Genomic DNA, 16,794 nt, shown 5'->3' on the forward strand with positions numbered 1-16,794 from the left:
CTTTGGAGGTCTCTGCTGCTTCGGCAAATCTTTATTTAGAGCCTCCGAGTATGTTTTTGTGTGATTATGTGTTTGGTTTGCTGTCGTGATAGGTCTATGTGAGACTGGAATTGTAGTGAGTGTGGTTTCCTTCTCCTCCTGACTGGTTATGCCAGTACTGAGTTGAGAGAGCTTAGCCTCCAGTTTGGCTATATGGTTGCATCTCTCACATGTGTTGGAATTTGTTGGGAGGAGGAGAGGGTTGTCTGTGTACATGAGGCAGTTGTAACATTGCCTCAAGATTCCCAGATTCACCAGCTGGACCGGAGAGGAGATTGACAACTGACCTTTGGACATGCTAGAATAATATTGGGAATTCCTTAATAATTGAAAACCAGGGCCACTGGGGAGTGAGGGTGTAGTGCTTTTAATTTTTAGTGCTGACTTATATAATTGCTTTAGTGAGCAAGTGCCAGGTAACTTAAGTGCAATGTGTTACAGGTAACTTAAATGCAAAAACAACAAACAGTAACTTTCTTTCAAGTGAAACAAGGAAATAAGTACAGTAAGTAATGCAGATATCACTAGTGATCCACAGAAGCGCTGAGAAGCCGCGTATTAGGTGGAATTAGCATTCCAAGGAAATAACAAGCAAACAAACAACAAGCATATAAACAAAGCTAGATCCAGCAGGCCTGGATCTAGTCTATGCTACAGCAAACAAGGTGTACCAATTTCAGTAAGATACAGTTCAAATATTCAGGCACTATAAACCTTTAACCAGAAATTTCCAGCTCAGAAGGGCAGAGTCCAGCCTCTTCTCCCACAAGAGTGCAGACCACAAACCTTCTTAATGTAAAATAACTGGCCTGAAGCCCAAGTGCTTAAACCAGAACTAATACACTTTAAGAATAACAGACACTGGGCTCTCAATCAACAGTTCCCAACTTAGAAGGATGAAAGCTACCTGTCCTGCCACCACAGTGCATGCCACAAACCTTCCTAATGTAAAACAACTGGTCTGAAGCCCAAGTGCTTAATCCAAAAGACTTAGAATGATAGCTACACTTTAATCAAGTTACTACCAAGCAGTAATAAATACAACTGAATACTTTAGAGAATGCCTGGATTAGTGCTCAAGTTACACAAACAAAGCTAGATCCAGCAGGCCCGAATCCAGTCTATGCCACAGCAAACAAGGCGCACCAACTTCAGTAAGAAGCAGTTCAGATATGCATGCACTATAAGCCTTCAACCAGAAATTCCCAGCTCAGAAGGGCAGAGTCCAGCCTCTCCTCCCACAAGAGTGCAGACCATGAACCCTCTTAATGTAAAATAACTGGCCTGAAAGCCCAAGTGCTTAATAAGTCCACAAGTTCAGCAGACATGACCTGCTCTTTACGAAACCAAACTGGGATGGTTTCATTGTCTGGAGGTTTACTATATCATTATTGGTCATTTCCATGACAATTCTTTCCATGGCTTTGCATATGAGACTACTGAGATTTATGGGTCTGTAGTTTTCTGGGACTGTAAATGGCCCACCTTTGTGAAGAGGAATGACTGTGGGTGTTCTCCATTCATGAAGCACAAAGCCTAGTTGGAGGCTACAGTTAAATAGCAATTCCAGAGAACCTGATAGGTCATGTTTCATTCTATTTAGAAGTGATCTCAACATTTAAAGAGGTGACATTTCAGTAAGGAGTCCCTTGAAAGTTCTGCTCTGTAAATAAATTATTGATCCGAGAACATTGTAAACATCCTTATAGTAACAAAATGTTGAAAACAGAAATAAAAATCCATTATCTGTGAGATACATGTGTGTCTGTGTATGTATGTGTGTCTCTCTCTCTTTGACTGTGTGTGTATATGTGTGTGTGTGTGTGTGTGTGTGTGTGTGTGTGTGTGTGTGTGTGTGTAGGTGGGTGTGAGAGGGATTGTTCAATAAACTTTATGAATTATCTATACAATCATCTTATTTATGTTTTGGATGTAAAATACTTCCTATAACAACAATTATATGTCCTACACAAACCATGGCATTTTTACATTAAAAATATAAACTACTCAAGAATTCCAAGATGGTTGCACACTAGCAAAACCACATAAGAAACTCACTGACAGGTGGGCTTAGTTACAGTGATGCTTAATCTACAGTTATTGAAGACAGCAGAACCCAGTGTTGCCTCAGTACTTATGGGAAATATCCATGGGAACTCGGAACTCTGTGACTCACATTTGTTCATCCTACCAGCTCACCTGGTAGGCTGGAAATTACAACACTGACAACTTCATAGCGGGTATATCTGCTGTGAAGATGAAACTCTGTTGGACATATTTGCAAAACAAAACATAAAGAACATTTTAAAAAATATTTAAGAGTGATTAAAAACCTTGCTAATTATTCTGCTTTATTTTATCTAAATCTCATTTCTAAAATGAGTTCTCTAAAAGTCAGCTCTAGTACAGTATCTGCATTTAAAAGGCTCTGTGCTGTAGTGTAGACTAATAGTAGCATGTATGACATGCCATTTGATGCAGGTCACTGAAAAAACAAAAGGCCATCATCCAAAGGACTTCGCCTCAAGGAAAAGATTATTCATTTATCCAATACCTTCTAGTCTGGCTAAAGGCAACTTGTGAACAAACCTTTCTCCTGTAAAATTATCCTCAAAAACTTTGTTATATGATTATTAACCTTTTATAATTCTGTGTCTCTACACTCCAGAAGTATGCGGTACCGAAAAATGCTTAATTGCAAAACGTTTACGTTTATTTTAATCATACAATAATATTAATAAAACAGTAAGAAGCATGCCAGTAATGAAACACGAAACAGGTCCCATCTGTTTTAACTGGCAGTAGCGCGGGTGAATGTGAAAGATCCAAAGAGTAGATGTTCCCCATTGCCCTGGCCAAATTTCCGCATTAGTATAAATACCATGTCAGGTTTTCCCCTGCAAAGCGACCACTAGCGGGCTACAGCGGTGAAATACATAATGTATTTAATCAAGCATAAATGTACACAGTGCAGCCCATCTAAAATTATTTTAATATAAAAAAACAGTACCACTACATTGTTTAGCTAAAGAAGTCAAGGCTACGTTTCAAGTCGCTGTGATCTATGGGATCTGTTCATGCATACTTACCACAAATGCATGTATATTACAGCTCAAAGCAAAACGAAGGGGTCGCTATTACAAAAAAAAAAAAAAAGAATAAGGGGTACTACATGCATTCGCTGTTTATTAAACACACACACGCACACGCACATACACACACATGGAACCTGGCAAAAAGAATGTTGTGCAGAATATCTCACCTTTGGCATAGAATTCTAGCCAAATCTAGAAATAACGGGGACAAGGGCCCAAAACAAGGAGAAACATTTTAAATATTACTGCAATTTAGTTAAAAATGTTAACAGAACAAGTTTTCTATCAACAGCCATTTTTTCAGTAATAAGATGACAACTCTGATGAATGACATAATTGTCTGATGGTACTCTGATTTATCTGAAATTCAAAATAGTTTTGACAGGCACTTTAAAAACATGAGGCAAAATCTGGGACACTGCAAAATCAGGGACAGTTAAGAGATATGTTTCTTTTCCAAATGGTGCAAATGAAATGACTACAAGTTATCAGTCTGATGCTATAATGAACAGTAACACAAATCATTATGTAGCAAATATGTTTAGCCGTATTAAATATTTTCCACTGAGTGAATGAGGCAAGAAAAGAAAAGTTAACATAGGAACAGGGGGGACTTCGTATGAACACCACATCAGTTAACTAGTCAGATAATGATTTTCTCAGAATGCCCAGGTTTTTGCGTCATATTTTTTGAGTGTGTGTGTGTGTCACACAGTGTGTGTTTTATTTTCCCCTAGCAAACCGGTGAGGACTGAAACCATTAAATAATGACAGACATTTCAGTTTCAGATTTCACATCCTTTAGAAAATACATGGTAACACGAAACCTTTTATTCTTGCAACTTTCTAAGATAAAAGCAATACTTAAATTTTTCCCCTATTTTTGGCTTTGTCCAGACTTCTTGTACTTTGATTTTGAAAGGTGTACGGATTACGTGCTGGGTGCTGTATGATGAATATGCATCGACTCGGTGCGGGCAAATGGTTGAGAATTTAACCCCGTAGAAAAGGCACTCCCCTCCCTCAACACACACACACAAAATCAGAATTACATATATTGACTCCATGGTCTCACTCTCAGGGAACCAACGCAAAGACGAAAAAAATCTCCCCAAAGCAACAAAACGCCAAGAAACAAATCGGCAGCTTTCACACGAAAAACAACGAAAGGGTCGAATTGAATCGGCATAACTAACAGAAACTCGCCCAGATTATACTCGGCGAGGTGCAGGAGATGCCGGTTACAATTACCCCCACCCCCATAATCACATCTGTTGAAGTAACAAAATGTTATGTACTTAAAAGAAGTCAAAGGTCTGGAATGAAGCTATTGCAAGTGAAGTCAGGTGGGCAGATCAGTGCAGCTGCCATAGGATTGGACAAAAATAGGAGCGTATTTAAAGGAGTACTTCAGAAAGCTGAGAGTCATTTTCAAAGAGTAGTGAGGAATCTTTATCCCCGTTCTAAGTTCCAGAAAGAAAAAAGTACAACAATGAGTGGGTGCCCATTTTTTGCAAGGGAGAATAGGTAAGTAAACAAACCTCACACTTATTTCAGCACATGGCAGAATCAACATGCATTAGTAAGTTTGTCAATCTGTGCTATTAATCACCATGTGTGTTTACTAGTTGTGGTAAACAGGATGTTTACTGATTATTTTTAATCCATTAATTTGCTACCCAGATATGATATAGTAGATATAACCACTTATTTTCAAAGATGACACACTGTTCTGGTTAAGATAGCTACCTGGGCTTAAAATAGGCAATGTGAAGATACTTGGAATTAAACCTGAATCATTGGTGTGTCAGCTGTCTGCATTTTTTTACTTTAACTACTCTACAATAATGGCTAGATAGAGCTGAAAGTAAACCCACATACTTGTTAACTGATGCTACCTAATAGAAATGAAAGTAACAAATCAGCAGTATGATTAGAATGCAGTATGAAAAGTCAGATTTCCACAAACTGGACAGTGACAATGAGTACAGTAATGAATAGTCAGTGCTAATGTGTACTTTATTTTGTAGAATTTATTGTTTTTATTGCTTTAATGGTTTGACATCAATTTCATTCTTACCAATGGAGTGAAGCTAAAATTTGTAAGGTGGTGGATCATATGGTACGCTTAATTTATGCATCTTATTGCATAATATCATGTTACATCTCCACTAAAAATCATTGCACATGCAGATTTCTGGAAATAATTTCTAGAAAATGAAACTGCTCTCCCTTGTTTCATTTTGCATCCCCTTTTTTTCTGGAACCAGTAGGAAATGTGAGAGTCTTAGTCAATTAACCAACTGCTGTGTGTGCAAACAAAAACAATGCATTGATGAATAAGTACACTGTTTTGCAGTTAAGAGAAATCCTCATGGCCAGAGCTGGATCATGGTCTAATGGGGCCCTAGGCAGAGTAATGGTGCAGCCCCCGCCCCCTACAGCCATTCCAGTTTCCCATTATTTGGCTATTTCTCAGCATTTACCATAAACACTGTTAAAATCTCTCAGTGCTGCTTCATTGAAATTTTCTACTTTACTTTTACAATGATTACATATATTTGGATTTAATTTAAAACTTTAATTTCAGAGGGGCGGAGCCTAATGGCTAACTGAAAGCAACTTAATTTTGAGCTCTTCATACTCATACTAGAAAATACAGGAAAAACTAAATATATTTAAAAAAAATTTGGTAAATATTGAAGATAAAGTAATTTATAACAAAGCTACCAATTTTGAAGAAAAAATTCTGAAATTTTCCTGTCAAATACTACAGAGGACATTCCAAACTGTTTGAAGATGAGTAACTCCAAGAATTCACACTCAGACTCTATTATAAAAAAAGAGATGCAACATATATCTGCTACTTTGCTGGACTTATCGCTAAAAATGGACAGATTTACTGAAAATCTAGAAAGTCTTAAGGATAACTGCCAAAAACAAACAGAAGTTTTTTTAAGAAATCTTACAACAGCAACAAATAAAAATATCGGACATTGAGACTTCCTTAAGTGATGTTGATGGGAGGTTAAAAGAAAGCGAACTACATACTCAATTTCTGCTACAACAGAACACTTGGTTAATAAATAAAGTAGATGGTATAGAGAATAGAGAAAGAAGAACGAACATAAGGATTTTTGGTCTTCCAGAGAAATCCAAAGGTGAAGACATTATCTCATTCTTGAACTCTTGGTTTCCTGAAGTTCTTGGACTAAAAGAAGGCTTATCTTATGGGATAGAAAGGGCACACAGAGCTATCGGTAAGACACTTTCTATTTCTTCTAAATCAGCTCCAAGATCCATAGTAGTTAAATTTCTTTCTTTTATGGACAAAGAGCTTATACTGAGATCTGCATGGAGGAAAAGTCCTGTTATGTATAAACAGTCATTACTAAGATTTGATAATGATTATTCAACAAGAGTTCTGGATATAAGGAAGAAAACATGGCCATTAGTAAAACTTTTAAAACAACATAAAATCAAAGCGCAGCTCTCTTATCCAGCCAAAATAAGAATCCAATATAACAATGACATGAAAACATTTAACAGCATAGAGGAAGCCACATCTTTCATAAAGAATAATAACATAATTCCACTACCTGAAGAAATGGACTGGTTAAATTCATCTTCTTTAAAAAGGGCTCCAGGAAAAAATATCTGGTCGGAGGCAAGAGAAAAAAAGAAACAAAAGACTGACAGAAAGAACTCTGATGATACTATTTCTCTCAAAGTGTCAACTAAGGTATGATTATAATATATCAAAACTAAACTCTTTATTACATAAGTATAAAGCAGTTTTTTTCTTTTCTTTCTTAGTTGTTTAGTTTAATATAATACTTAAATTTTAGTACTAATTAATAACTTACTAAAGCCCTGAAGTATATATTTATTTTTGAATACTTGGAAACAATAACCAATGAAGTTTACTAGACATTTTTTCTTTTTTCTTTTTGTCACTAAGCTTTTAATATAAACTGCCTTTTTAAATGGTTTTCTCTATACAACTACTTAGTTGATAAATCAAGGTGCTTTCAAAGCCTGAATAAATATTATCATTTTTAGTAATTACATTTATGTTATTTAAAAGTGCACATTTAAAATTCATTGATTTAATTTGATGTAGAGTATTGTGATAAAAATGTTATACAATAGAATCACTCATGAACACTTTAGATGTATTCAGTATATTACTGTATTATTTGAAAGTAAACATCCACGAGCCTTCTGCTCAGTTATTTTTAGTTCTCTTATCTTAGTACGCGATATATTTAACCGTACATAGATGTAATTTAAGTTACTGGCCAGAAGATGGCATGTAAATACACACTATTGCAGAGTTTTCCTCTTTAACACTGCTGTTTCTTCTCTATACAAATATTTGGTTACTAGAATAGTGCGCTATCATTGCCTGAATAAATATTATTGTTCTTGGTGAATGCATTTATGTTGCTTAGAGGTACACATTTAGAATTTGTTAATCTGAATTAATATAAAGTATATTAATGAAAATATTACAAAATGGAACCACTCGTGAACATTTTGGGATGTATCCAGAACATTATTGTATCATCTGAGGGTGGACAGTATCCATGAGCCTTTTGCTCGGCTTTTTCCTTTTTTTTGTCTGAAAAGTTGTTCACCGTTCAAATTCATAAGCACGCGATACATTCTAGCGTGTTTAGATGTAATTTAAGTTACTGGCCACAAGATGATGTGTAAACATGCACTGTCGCAGAGTTGTTTTCCTTAACACTGCTGTTTTGATTACAGTAAACAAAGCGTTTGCTTCAATTATTTTCACGTTTCATAAATATTCTCTCGTATTTTATTAAAAATGTTATGGTTTACTATCAAACTCAGCTAATATCTCATGCAAGTATAGCGAGCGCTAGGTCTGCTTTGAAGAAAGCGCTATTATAACAAGAAAGATAGTGAATCATTTAAATACTGTTGTGTCTTAGTGGGTGAGTGTCTGGTAAAAGTATAATACATGCGCTCTGTGAACACATCTAACTGACACTGTGTTAGATAAGTTACTTATAGTTATTAAGTTATATAGAAATGGAAGAAGAGGGAAGGAAAAGGGAAGGTGAATAAAAAGAAAAAAAATAATAATAATAATAAGATCCTAAGTGTCAGCTTACTGGGAATTATACATTCATTTATCTAAAGATTGCTTTATCATGCTTGTTATTGTATAAAAGAAGTACTATACGTAAAATGATTATTACAAATGATTAGTTATGGGACAAAAGTGCTATTGCACCATTATTAAGGTAGATTTCTCTTGCAAGTACAATTCTAACTTTGACCCTTTTCTTTTTTGTTTTATAGTGTAACATATAAGTTGAGACCATTTACTAGTTACCAGACGCTCACTACATTTGTGATAAGCAGAAGACAATTTCTGATATGTGTGATCTTTAACTTGAACTTAATAGAGAAAATCTTATGAATAATAACTTACTAATAACAGAACTACAAAAATGTCACATATAAGTAATTTAAGAGTGAAACCTCTTACACATTTTATTAATTCTAGATTGTGGAATTATCAGAGTTATAAAACTGACATTAACTGAAGAATGAGAAAATGCTTTTATGTAAAGCATTATAAATTTTGCTTTAATTCTAACTGTTATTATATTAAATCTTATAAATGAATATTATTGTCTGTAAGTATTTTAATTGGTTTTGATAAGTGGTTAGCTATATGTCAATTAACTTTGCTATGTTGATGTAATGCCTTATATAGATCTAAAAATATGTAAAAAAAATCCTTTTTATTTTAAACAGTATCTATCTATCATACTCACTCTACTTCTTTTTATTATCAATAATAATGTTAAATGTCACTAATGAACATTAATGACCTGACATTTGCTAAATATATTATCTACAATTGGTAATTTGCAAAAATTTCATAATATTAATGAAAAATGAACATCTAATATATTGTTAAAGTAATTAACAAATGTCTTATTTAAAATTGTTTGCAATTGGAAATAATATCTCATTTTAGAATCTAATTTGTAATGAACAAAACTTTACAGACTAGACATATATGTTCTTTACATAATAAGTGCATTATGTTCTCTGGTTTTAGTTTTCTTTTTTTTTTCTTAATGAGGAGCTCAATTTAAAGCAACATTTCCTCATTAATGCAACTATTATTGTTGAGGGTAAATCTGTTTGAACTTTTAAGTCCAAACAGATTTGAGGTGCTAGACACTTCATGTTTGGGATTTAGAAAGGCAAAATCATTAATTGTTTATTCAAAATATGTTAACTCAATGTTTTTCAACTTTTTCATTTTCCAGTGGTCCAATTTGAAACTTTTTTTAAGCATAAATAGAAATAAATATATTCATTTCAAAATAACTTCTAAAAGAAAGGATAAATCTAACACTCAAAACACATTAATTTCCAAGGTAAAACAAAATTTCAAGAACAAACAATCCAAAAGTACAAATAAATACTTATAAATATGACTGACACAACTTTATTATCTATAAATATTAATGGTTTAAATAATCCTATAAAAAGGTCGAATTTTCTAAGATATTTGAAATTACAAAAAGCACAAATCATATTTATACAAGAATCTCATTTTAAAATAGATGATAATTTCACATGGAAACCTAGTGACTATCTAATTCTTTCTCACTCCCTATACAAAAAAAAAAACAAGAGGGGTTATAATTTTATGGAAAAGAAGTGTAGTTATTCCTCAGATTATTTGCAAACATGAAGATAAAGAAGGGTTAATATCAATTGTAATAATAAAATATCAAAATAGAATTTGGACTTTAATAAATATTTACTGGATTCCTGGGATAGGATTGTCTACGGTTAAAAAACACATAGAATTAATTAACAAAGTAAACAAAGGTATGATAATAATGGGGGGAGATTTCAATTGTATTCTAGATAGCTTTGAAACAACTAATAAAAGAAAGTTACGTCTCACACCTGTAAGTAAATGTTTTAAGAGATGGTTAGAAAGCTTAAATCTGATAGATACATTTAATTTTAAAGATTCTAACTCATTAAGTTATGCACATAGCGATTATCGCTTTAATACTAAAACAAGAATAGATAAAATATTTGTCTCCTCTGATTTAAACAGTAGGATAACCCAAAATTTTCTATTATTCCATGTCCCCTCTCAGACCATAATGCCTTAATTCTTAAAGTACAAATTGATTTCAAAAGACTAAACATTGTAACTAGAATACCAGCTTACATCCTTAAATTAAAAGAGTTTAAACCTTGGCTAGATTCAGAAATCAAATATTTCTTGGAAACATCCTATTAAAGATACAAATAATATAATAACTTGGGATACACTTAAGGCTTTTTTGTATGGCAAGATTATAGGATGGTTTAAAAATAAAACAAAGGAATGGGAATCTGAATTACACAACATACAAAAACGAATAACAGAAATAAATACAAGTTCTTATGATGTAGTAGATTCTCAGGGAAAAAAAAAAGAAATTATAGATTTAAATAAAAAAAATATAATGAATTCCTCACGCATAAAACAAATCTAGCTTTGGAAAAACTAACATTTGCCTCAATTTCAACTTCTCCAAAACACTTACATAATCTAGCAATGAGAATTAAAAAGCAGAACTTAGAAAATAACATCATAAATATAATACATGAAGGAAAAGGGAAAAAAAAGGTCTCTGATGTGAATGATATCCTTGAAGCTTTTAAGTTCTATTATGCTAAGCATTATGGAAATAAATAATAATATTTCATTTTCAGATCTGAAATTTAATAGTTCCTTAATAAAAAAACTACCTGACCAATTAAAAGTAGAAATGGACAAGCATATCTCCATAAAAGAAATAACAGATATAATTAAAGTAAGTAAAAACAACAAATCACCAGGAATGGATGGAATAATAATGGAATTATATAAAATCCTTCCAAATTCAGCAATTTCTCTACTTCATAACATGCTAAATGATATTCAAACTCAAATTATTACTCCACCATCTTGGAAATATTCACTAGTTACCCTAAAAAAAGATAAAAAAGATCCATCCCAATGTAGCTCATATAGACCTATCTTTCTGCTTAATAATGATTATAAAATCTTTATGTCTATCTTAGTAAATAGAATTAAGAAATCCCTGACTCAAGTCATAAATGAAGACCAAACAGGCTTTATATTTGGAAGACACACATATGACAATATTCAGAGAATTTTAACCGTTATAGAAGCTTTGAACAGAGACAATTCAAAAGCTCTTATAATCACATTAGATATAGAGAAAGCATTTGATTCGGTAAACTGGAAATATCTATTTAAAATCTTGGAACTTTTTGAATTCCCCTTAAACTTTATAAATTTAATAAAGAATATATATAAAGATAACCTGGCTTATGTAAAATTAGGCCCATTTACCTCAGAAGCTTTTAAAATAACTAAAGGCTCTAAGCAAGGTTGCCCTATGTCTCCCATACTGTTTGCCCTGGCGATAGAATTATTTGCGTCTGCAATACGAAGTGATCTAAAAATAGAAGGAATTAATTTTTACAATAAATTTAATTCTAAAATCATGTTATTTGCTGACGATATATTGCTGACTTTAAAGCCAAACGAAGAATCCATACAAGAATTAGAGAAACAAGTAGAAGATTTTTTTTCCATTTCAGGTCTTTGTTTCAATAAATCCAAATCAAAACATATATTTCTAAATAAAATAGATGACTTACATCTGAATAAATATCAAATAATTGGAGAAAAGGTTTCTTCACTAGAATATCTAGGAATTCTTATATCTGAGAACAGAGATACTACCAAGACTTTAAATTATAATAAAATCCAAAATTTAATTCAAAAACAAGTTAATAGTTGGAATAAATTAATGTTAAATTTGGAAGATAGGCTGCAGTTAATAAAAATGATATTACTACCACAAATAAACTATATAGCATTAACAATCCCTATTTTACCAGATAAAAAAGTTATAAAAACAATACAGAAACTTTTAATGGATTTTCTTTGGTATCCAAAAAATAATAGAATTGCTTTCTCACATCATATTAGACCCTGGGACTTGGGAGGAATTAAATTTCCAGACATAGAAACGTATATTAAAGCTTCCATCATTAAACTTATACTAAATTGGGTAAATCCAAATTATTCATCTGCATGGAAAATTTTACACTTTTTTTTTTTTAAATGAAAACAAAATATTAAAAAATATGGATTTGGAGAACTATAATAACATATCTTGGCATGTACTATGTAATAGCTTACAAAATAAAACAACAAAGCCCACTAATTTACCATATTTGAATAATATTTATAATCTATTTAGAAAATTTATAATTACAAATCCAGACATAAAATTATGGTTCGAACTCTTAATACCATTTAAAACAACAAAGAATTTTAAAGAAAAAATCCAAGAAAAAATATTCATTAATTGGGAATCCAATAACTTTATTTACTGGTTTTAATGTTTAAATAATCACAGTACTTTAACCACCCAGCAAGTAATAAATGAGTTTAGTATATTTGAAATAGACAGAACAGAACTCCAGAAAATATTACAATATGCAAGTGATTTATGTAGAATTATTAATGATTCAAACTTTAATACTATACCTAAGTTCATAAAATATATGCAAGAATTGATTTATGGAAATCATAATAAGCTAATTTCTATATCTAAATTATACAAAATTTAAATAGTGTATAAAACCAAAATAGGTCAAAATGTTGTGAACACTTTAACAAAAGGCTTGACAATAAATTTATCACCTGAAGGTATGAAAGACCTTTTGTTGTCAGTTAAGCTAACCTCAAACTTTCAGATATGGAGAATCTACACATGGAAATTTTTACATAGAGCCTTTTATACACCATATAAAATAGCCAAATTTGACCCTATCCAAAAGCCCATATGCTGGAGATGTACTTTAAACTGCAAGGCAGATTGGATACATATATTTTATGATTGCATTTAAAAATTCTGGGAAGATATTAATAGATTTCTTCAAGCCATTTATAATGATAAATTTATTCTAACAAAATCTTTAATTTTTCTGAATGTAGATGACTCAGTAACTATGAGTAAAAGTGATCAATATCTTATATGGTCTATTCTGGCTGTAGCCAGAAAATGTATAACAAGAAAATGGAAATCCACAGTCCCTCCAAGTTATGAAGACTTCATATCTCTATTAAAGGAATCTGCACAAAAAGAAATAAAAGTCAAAGAAGAAAGAATTTTTCCCAGACGTTGGACAGACAATCCTTGGAATAAAATCTTAATACTTATAGACACATTACAAAAGGATAGAATTTCTTCTACATGAAATTGAAATGTCATAAACTAAGATGGACTTATGTGAATATATGCCAGTAAAGGTTATATTTGTTCTATGGGATTATTCCTTTTTATAACTTTGTTGGTTAATTCTTTTCATTGGTCCACCTGTAAATATTGTATATATTGTTATAGTTATTAACTATTTTCTTTTATTTTGAATTGTAATTTAAATTTACTGTATCATAATTTGTTTACAAACAAAAAAAATAAAAATTATTTAGCAAAAAAAAAAACTTTAATTTCAAATTTTATACCACAAACACTGATAGACATTTGCTAAACAAAGCAATACAGTCTCACAATGAAAAGAGACTTAGCATTAAAACTTCTTTGTCCTTGAAACTCACATTTATTGAAATGGCATTGAAACCCACATTTAAAGAAAATGCATCTGGCTAGTGGTGGAGAAAGTTTATTTATTTATTTATTTTACATTTGTTGACCGGGATAGTCCAACTGGATATATGTCCATTTTCAGCAGAGGCCTGGGGAGAAAAGCTCCACATACCAAAAAAGAGACAGTACATACATCACTGAGTGATAAACTCAGGCAGACATGTTTAGAAAAATATAGACAAAGAGTACAGGCAGATATCAATATACACAATTTGCAGACTTACATCTGATTGGCAAAGACGTATCAGAAAATGTGAAAATAGAATACAATCAGATCTCATAATTCACAATGCTTAGACATTCAAATGCTATGAGGCATATATACTTGGCTAAACAGCAGGTTGGGTAGCAAGACATGTATTAGTGAAGTTGTTAGTCAGGTTTAGAACAAGAGCACAGCCAATGAGATGTGAGGTATTTTTTGAATTCTTTTTTAAATAGGGGTAGTGAGGTTTCCTTGGTAACGGTAGTAGGGAGTAGATTCCAGATTTTACCGGTTGAGTTGGCAAATGTAGCATCGCCTGCAGAGTTGTCAGATTTTTGGGTCAGTATCATTAGTTTATCAGCTGAGCATAATGGCCTGGGGGCACTATGAGGGATGAAATTTTTGAGGGCAGGGGTTTTATCAGGTTAATGGAGCATGTTATGCACTACTATAAACTGGTTGAACTGTAGAAGGGTAGGATACTCTAGCCATCCCAGTGCTTTGAGGTTCTGGCAATGGTGGGTCTTAAAAGCCATGTCAGTAGCGAATCTGACTATATGATTGTAGAGATCGGTTTTGGATAGGTTGATGAGTACAGGGGAGCATACATAAGGGTAGAGAAGAGGTGTGATCTTGCAATAGCTACCCTAGCTGGGGGGTGAGTAAAGGTTTAGATCTGTCTATGGAGCCAAGTTTTTTGTTGAACTTCTCTTCCCTTGGAACTCACAGTTCCTTGAAAATGCACCTGGAACTCAATTATTTGAAAAATGCACCTGAAACTGAGCTCACTGAAACTGCTATTTTTTAATCAGCAAGGTAATTGCAGAGGATTCAGGCTCTTGTTTCTTGTAACTAAGGTGCAGGGTTTGAGCCAAAGCAAATTTTAACTAACCACCTGCTTTCCCCCAGCTGGGGCATTAGACACACACACACACACACACACACACACACACACACACACACAGACACACACAGACACACACACACACACACACACACACACACACACTTGAATGAGTTAGCATTCTGTGGAAGCAAACAGCAGCACAGTACAGGAATGTCTTCTTGTATTTAATTTCTGGGTGTGTGGAATGGAAGAAGTAAACTGGAGGTCTGTGTCAGACACACAGACACAATGCAAAAAGTAAACAAAAGGAGGTCTGTGTTGCTTGCACAGACGTAACAGCTGTGTGTGCGACCAGATGCAGATGGTGTTTATCTTAAAAAATAACACAATTTTTTTTTAAATTAAAATAGTAAATGTGACGGTCCCCTGGCAAGCGGGCCCCTCACAGCCACTGGGCCCTAAGCGACTGCCCTGGCCACCTAATTCTAGATTTGACTCTGCTCATGGCTACAGGAAAAGCTTCAGTAAAAACAGTTAACGTTTTAAAGCTGTCATATTATGTAGCATATTTTGTTATATTTAATGCTAATATGGCATTACTTTCTTTGCTATACGGGGGTAGTTTTCTTTTTAATATGCCTACTGGCTATTAGCTAGCACTTTTTTAGCTCCTGTGACTTGATTCACAGAATTATTTGTTCTTAGGTTTATTATAGTTTCACCTTTCGCAAGTGACATTTGTGTGTGTGTGTGTGTGTGTGTGTGTGTGTGTGTGTGTGTGTGTGTGTGTGTGTGTGTGTGTGTGTGTGTTTGTGTGGTGTCACTACTTTAGCAAATAGTGAATATGGCAATCTAATGCCATGGTGTGAATTTCAAACTTTTGATGTAAATTTATATGTATCGTTTGCTTTATTGTTACTCTAATCCACATCACTAAATGCATATCTTTAAAATTACACTGCTAACTGATTTATTACTAGCATGACAGAGTAAAACTTCTGTGCATTCAGGTGCATTAAGAGGGATAACAAGAACATGCCAATTTGCATTTCATGTCATCCTTCAGCATTGCTGTTTTCCATGCTCATCTAAAGATTATCTTCAGCAAAATAGTTATCCAGAGTTATTTGTCTTGAGGAGGGAGCAGAATCTGTTTATAAAAGATTGTTTTATTATACAGAATTTTTGTAAATTATAGTCCTGGAATTATAGTCCTGGAATCATAATACTGCATACAAGTAAGCTACCATAACCATAGCATATATTCAGTAGTCTCAGTGAACAGTTTCAAAGCAAAGACTCATTTGAATAGAACCATCTGTCATTTTAGTCTTATTATAGTTAACGTGACACCTCCCATTATAGAATTAGTCATTCTTAAGGACTATAATTTTTTTTGTTCTCTGATATGGTAAACTTCATTTTGTTTTTCTTTTATGAATTTGAATGTGAATGCACTGTATTAGATTAGGGAATTCCATTTTAAAATAGCTATTAGACAGGCTAAAGGTAAAATAAATTGTTTCATTTATGCATAAAAGACAGTTAAGCAGAAGGAAAAATAACCTTGCTGGTCAAGCATGGGAGACTGTTTATTAAAGAGAAAAAGTTAAGCATAAAGTGTGCAGACAGAATCTACCTTTCTTTAGGAAAAGATCAGCTACAGAATGTTCCTTAATGAAGCACATACAAGGCAAAGCCTGAGACCAAGGTTAAAAAAATAATAATTTATTGGACTGAAGCAATATAATATGTTGTGTTCAGGATAGCAGTTTAGTGAAAGTTAGTAAGCTCATTTGACTTGTTACTTCACAGAACATTTGAGCATGAGTACAGCTAACTGGTCATCTAGAG

General features: G+C 33.0%; 1 protein-coding gene across 1 annotated transcript in view; it reads left to right on the forward strand.

Moving 5' to 3' along the window:
* Nucleotides 1–4,438: 4,438 nt before the first annotated feature.
* TDO2 (tryptophan 2,3-dioxygenase) overlaps nucleotides 4,439–16,794 on the forward strand; it is a 500,634-nt gene continuing 488,278 nt past the window's right edge. The window contains exon 1 of the mRNA XM_044062443.1: nucleotides 4,439–4,661. Coding sequence (XP_043918378.1) covers nucleotides 4,456–4,661 — 206 coding nt within the window. The 5' untranslated portion in view covers nucleotides 4,439–4,455. The remainder of the gene's footprint in view (nucleotides 4,662–16,794) is intronic.

This window comes from Protopterus annectens, chromosome 2.part1 (assembly GCF_019279795.1).
Source record: "Protopterus annectens isolate FY-2018-M chromosome 2.part1, PAN1.0, whole genome shotgun sequence".
NCBI classification, from domain to species: domain Eukaryota; kingdom Metazoa; phylum Chordata; order Ceratodontiformes; family Protopteridae; genus Protopterus; species Protopterus annectens.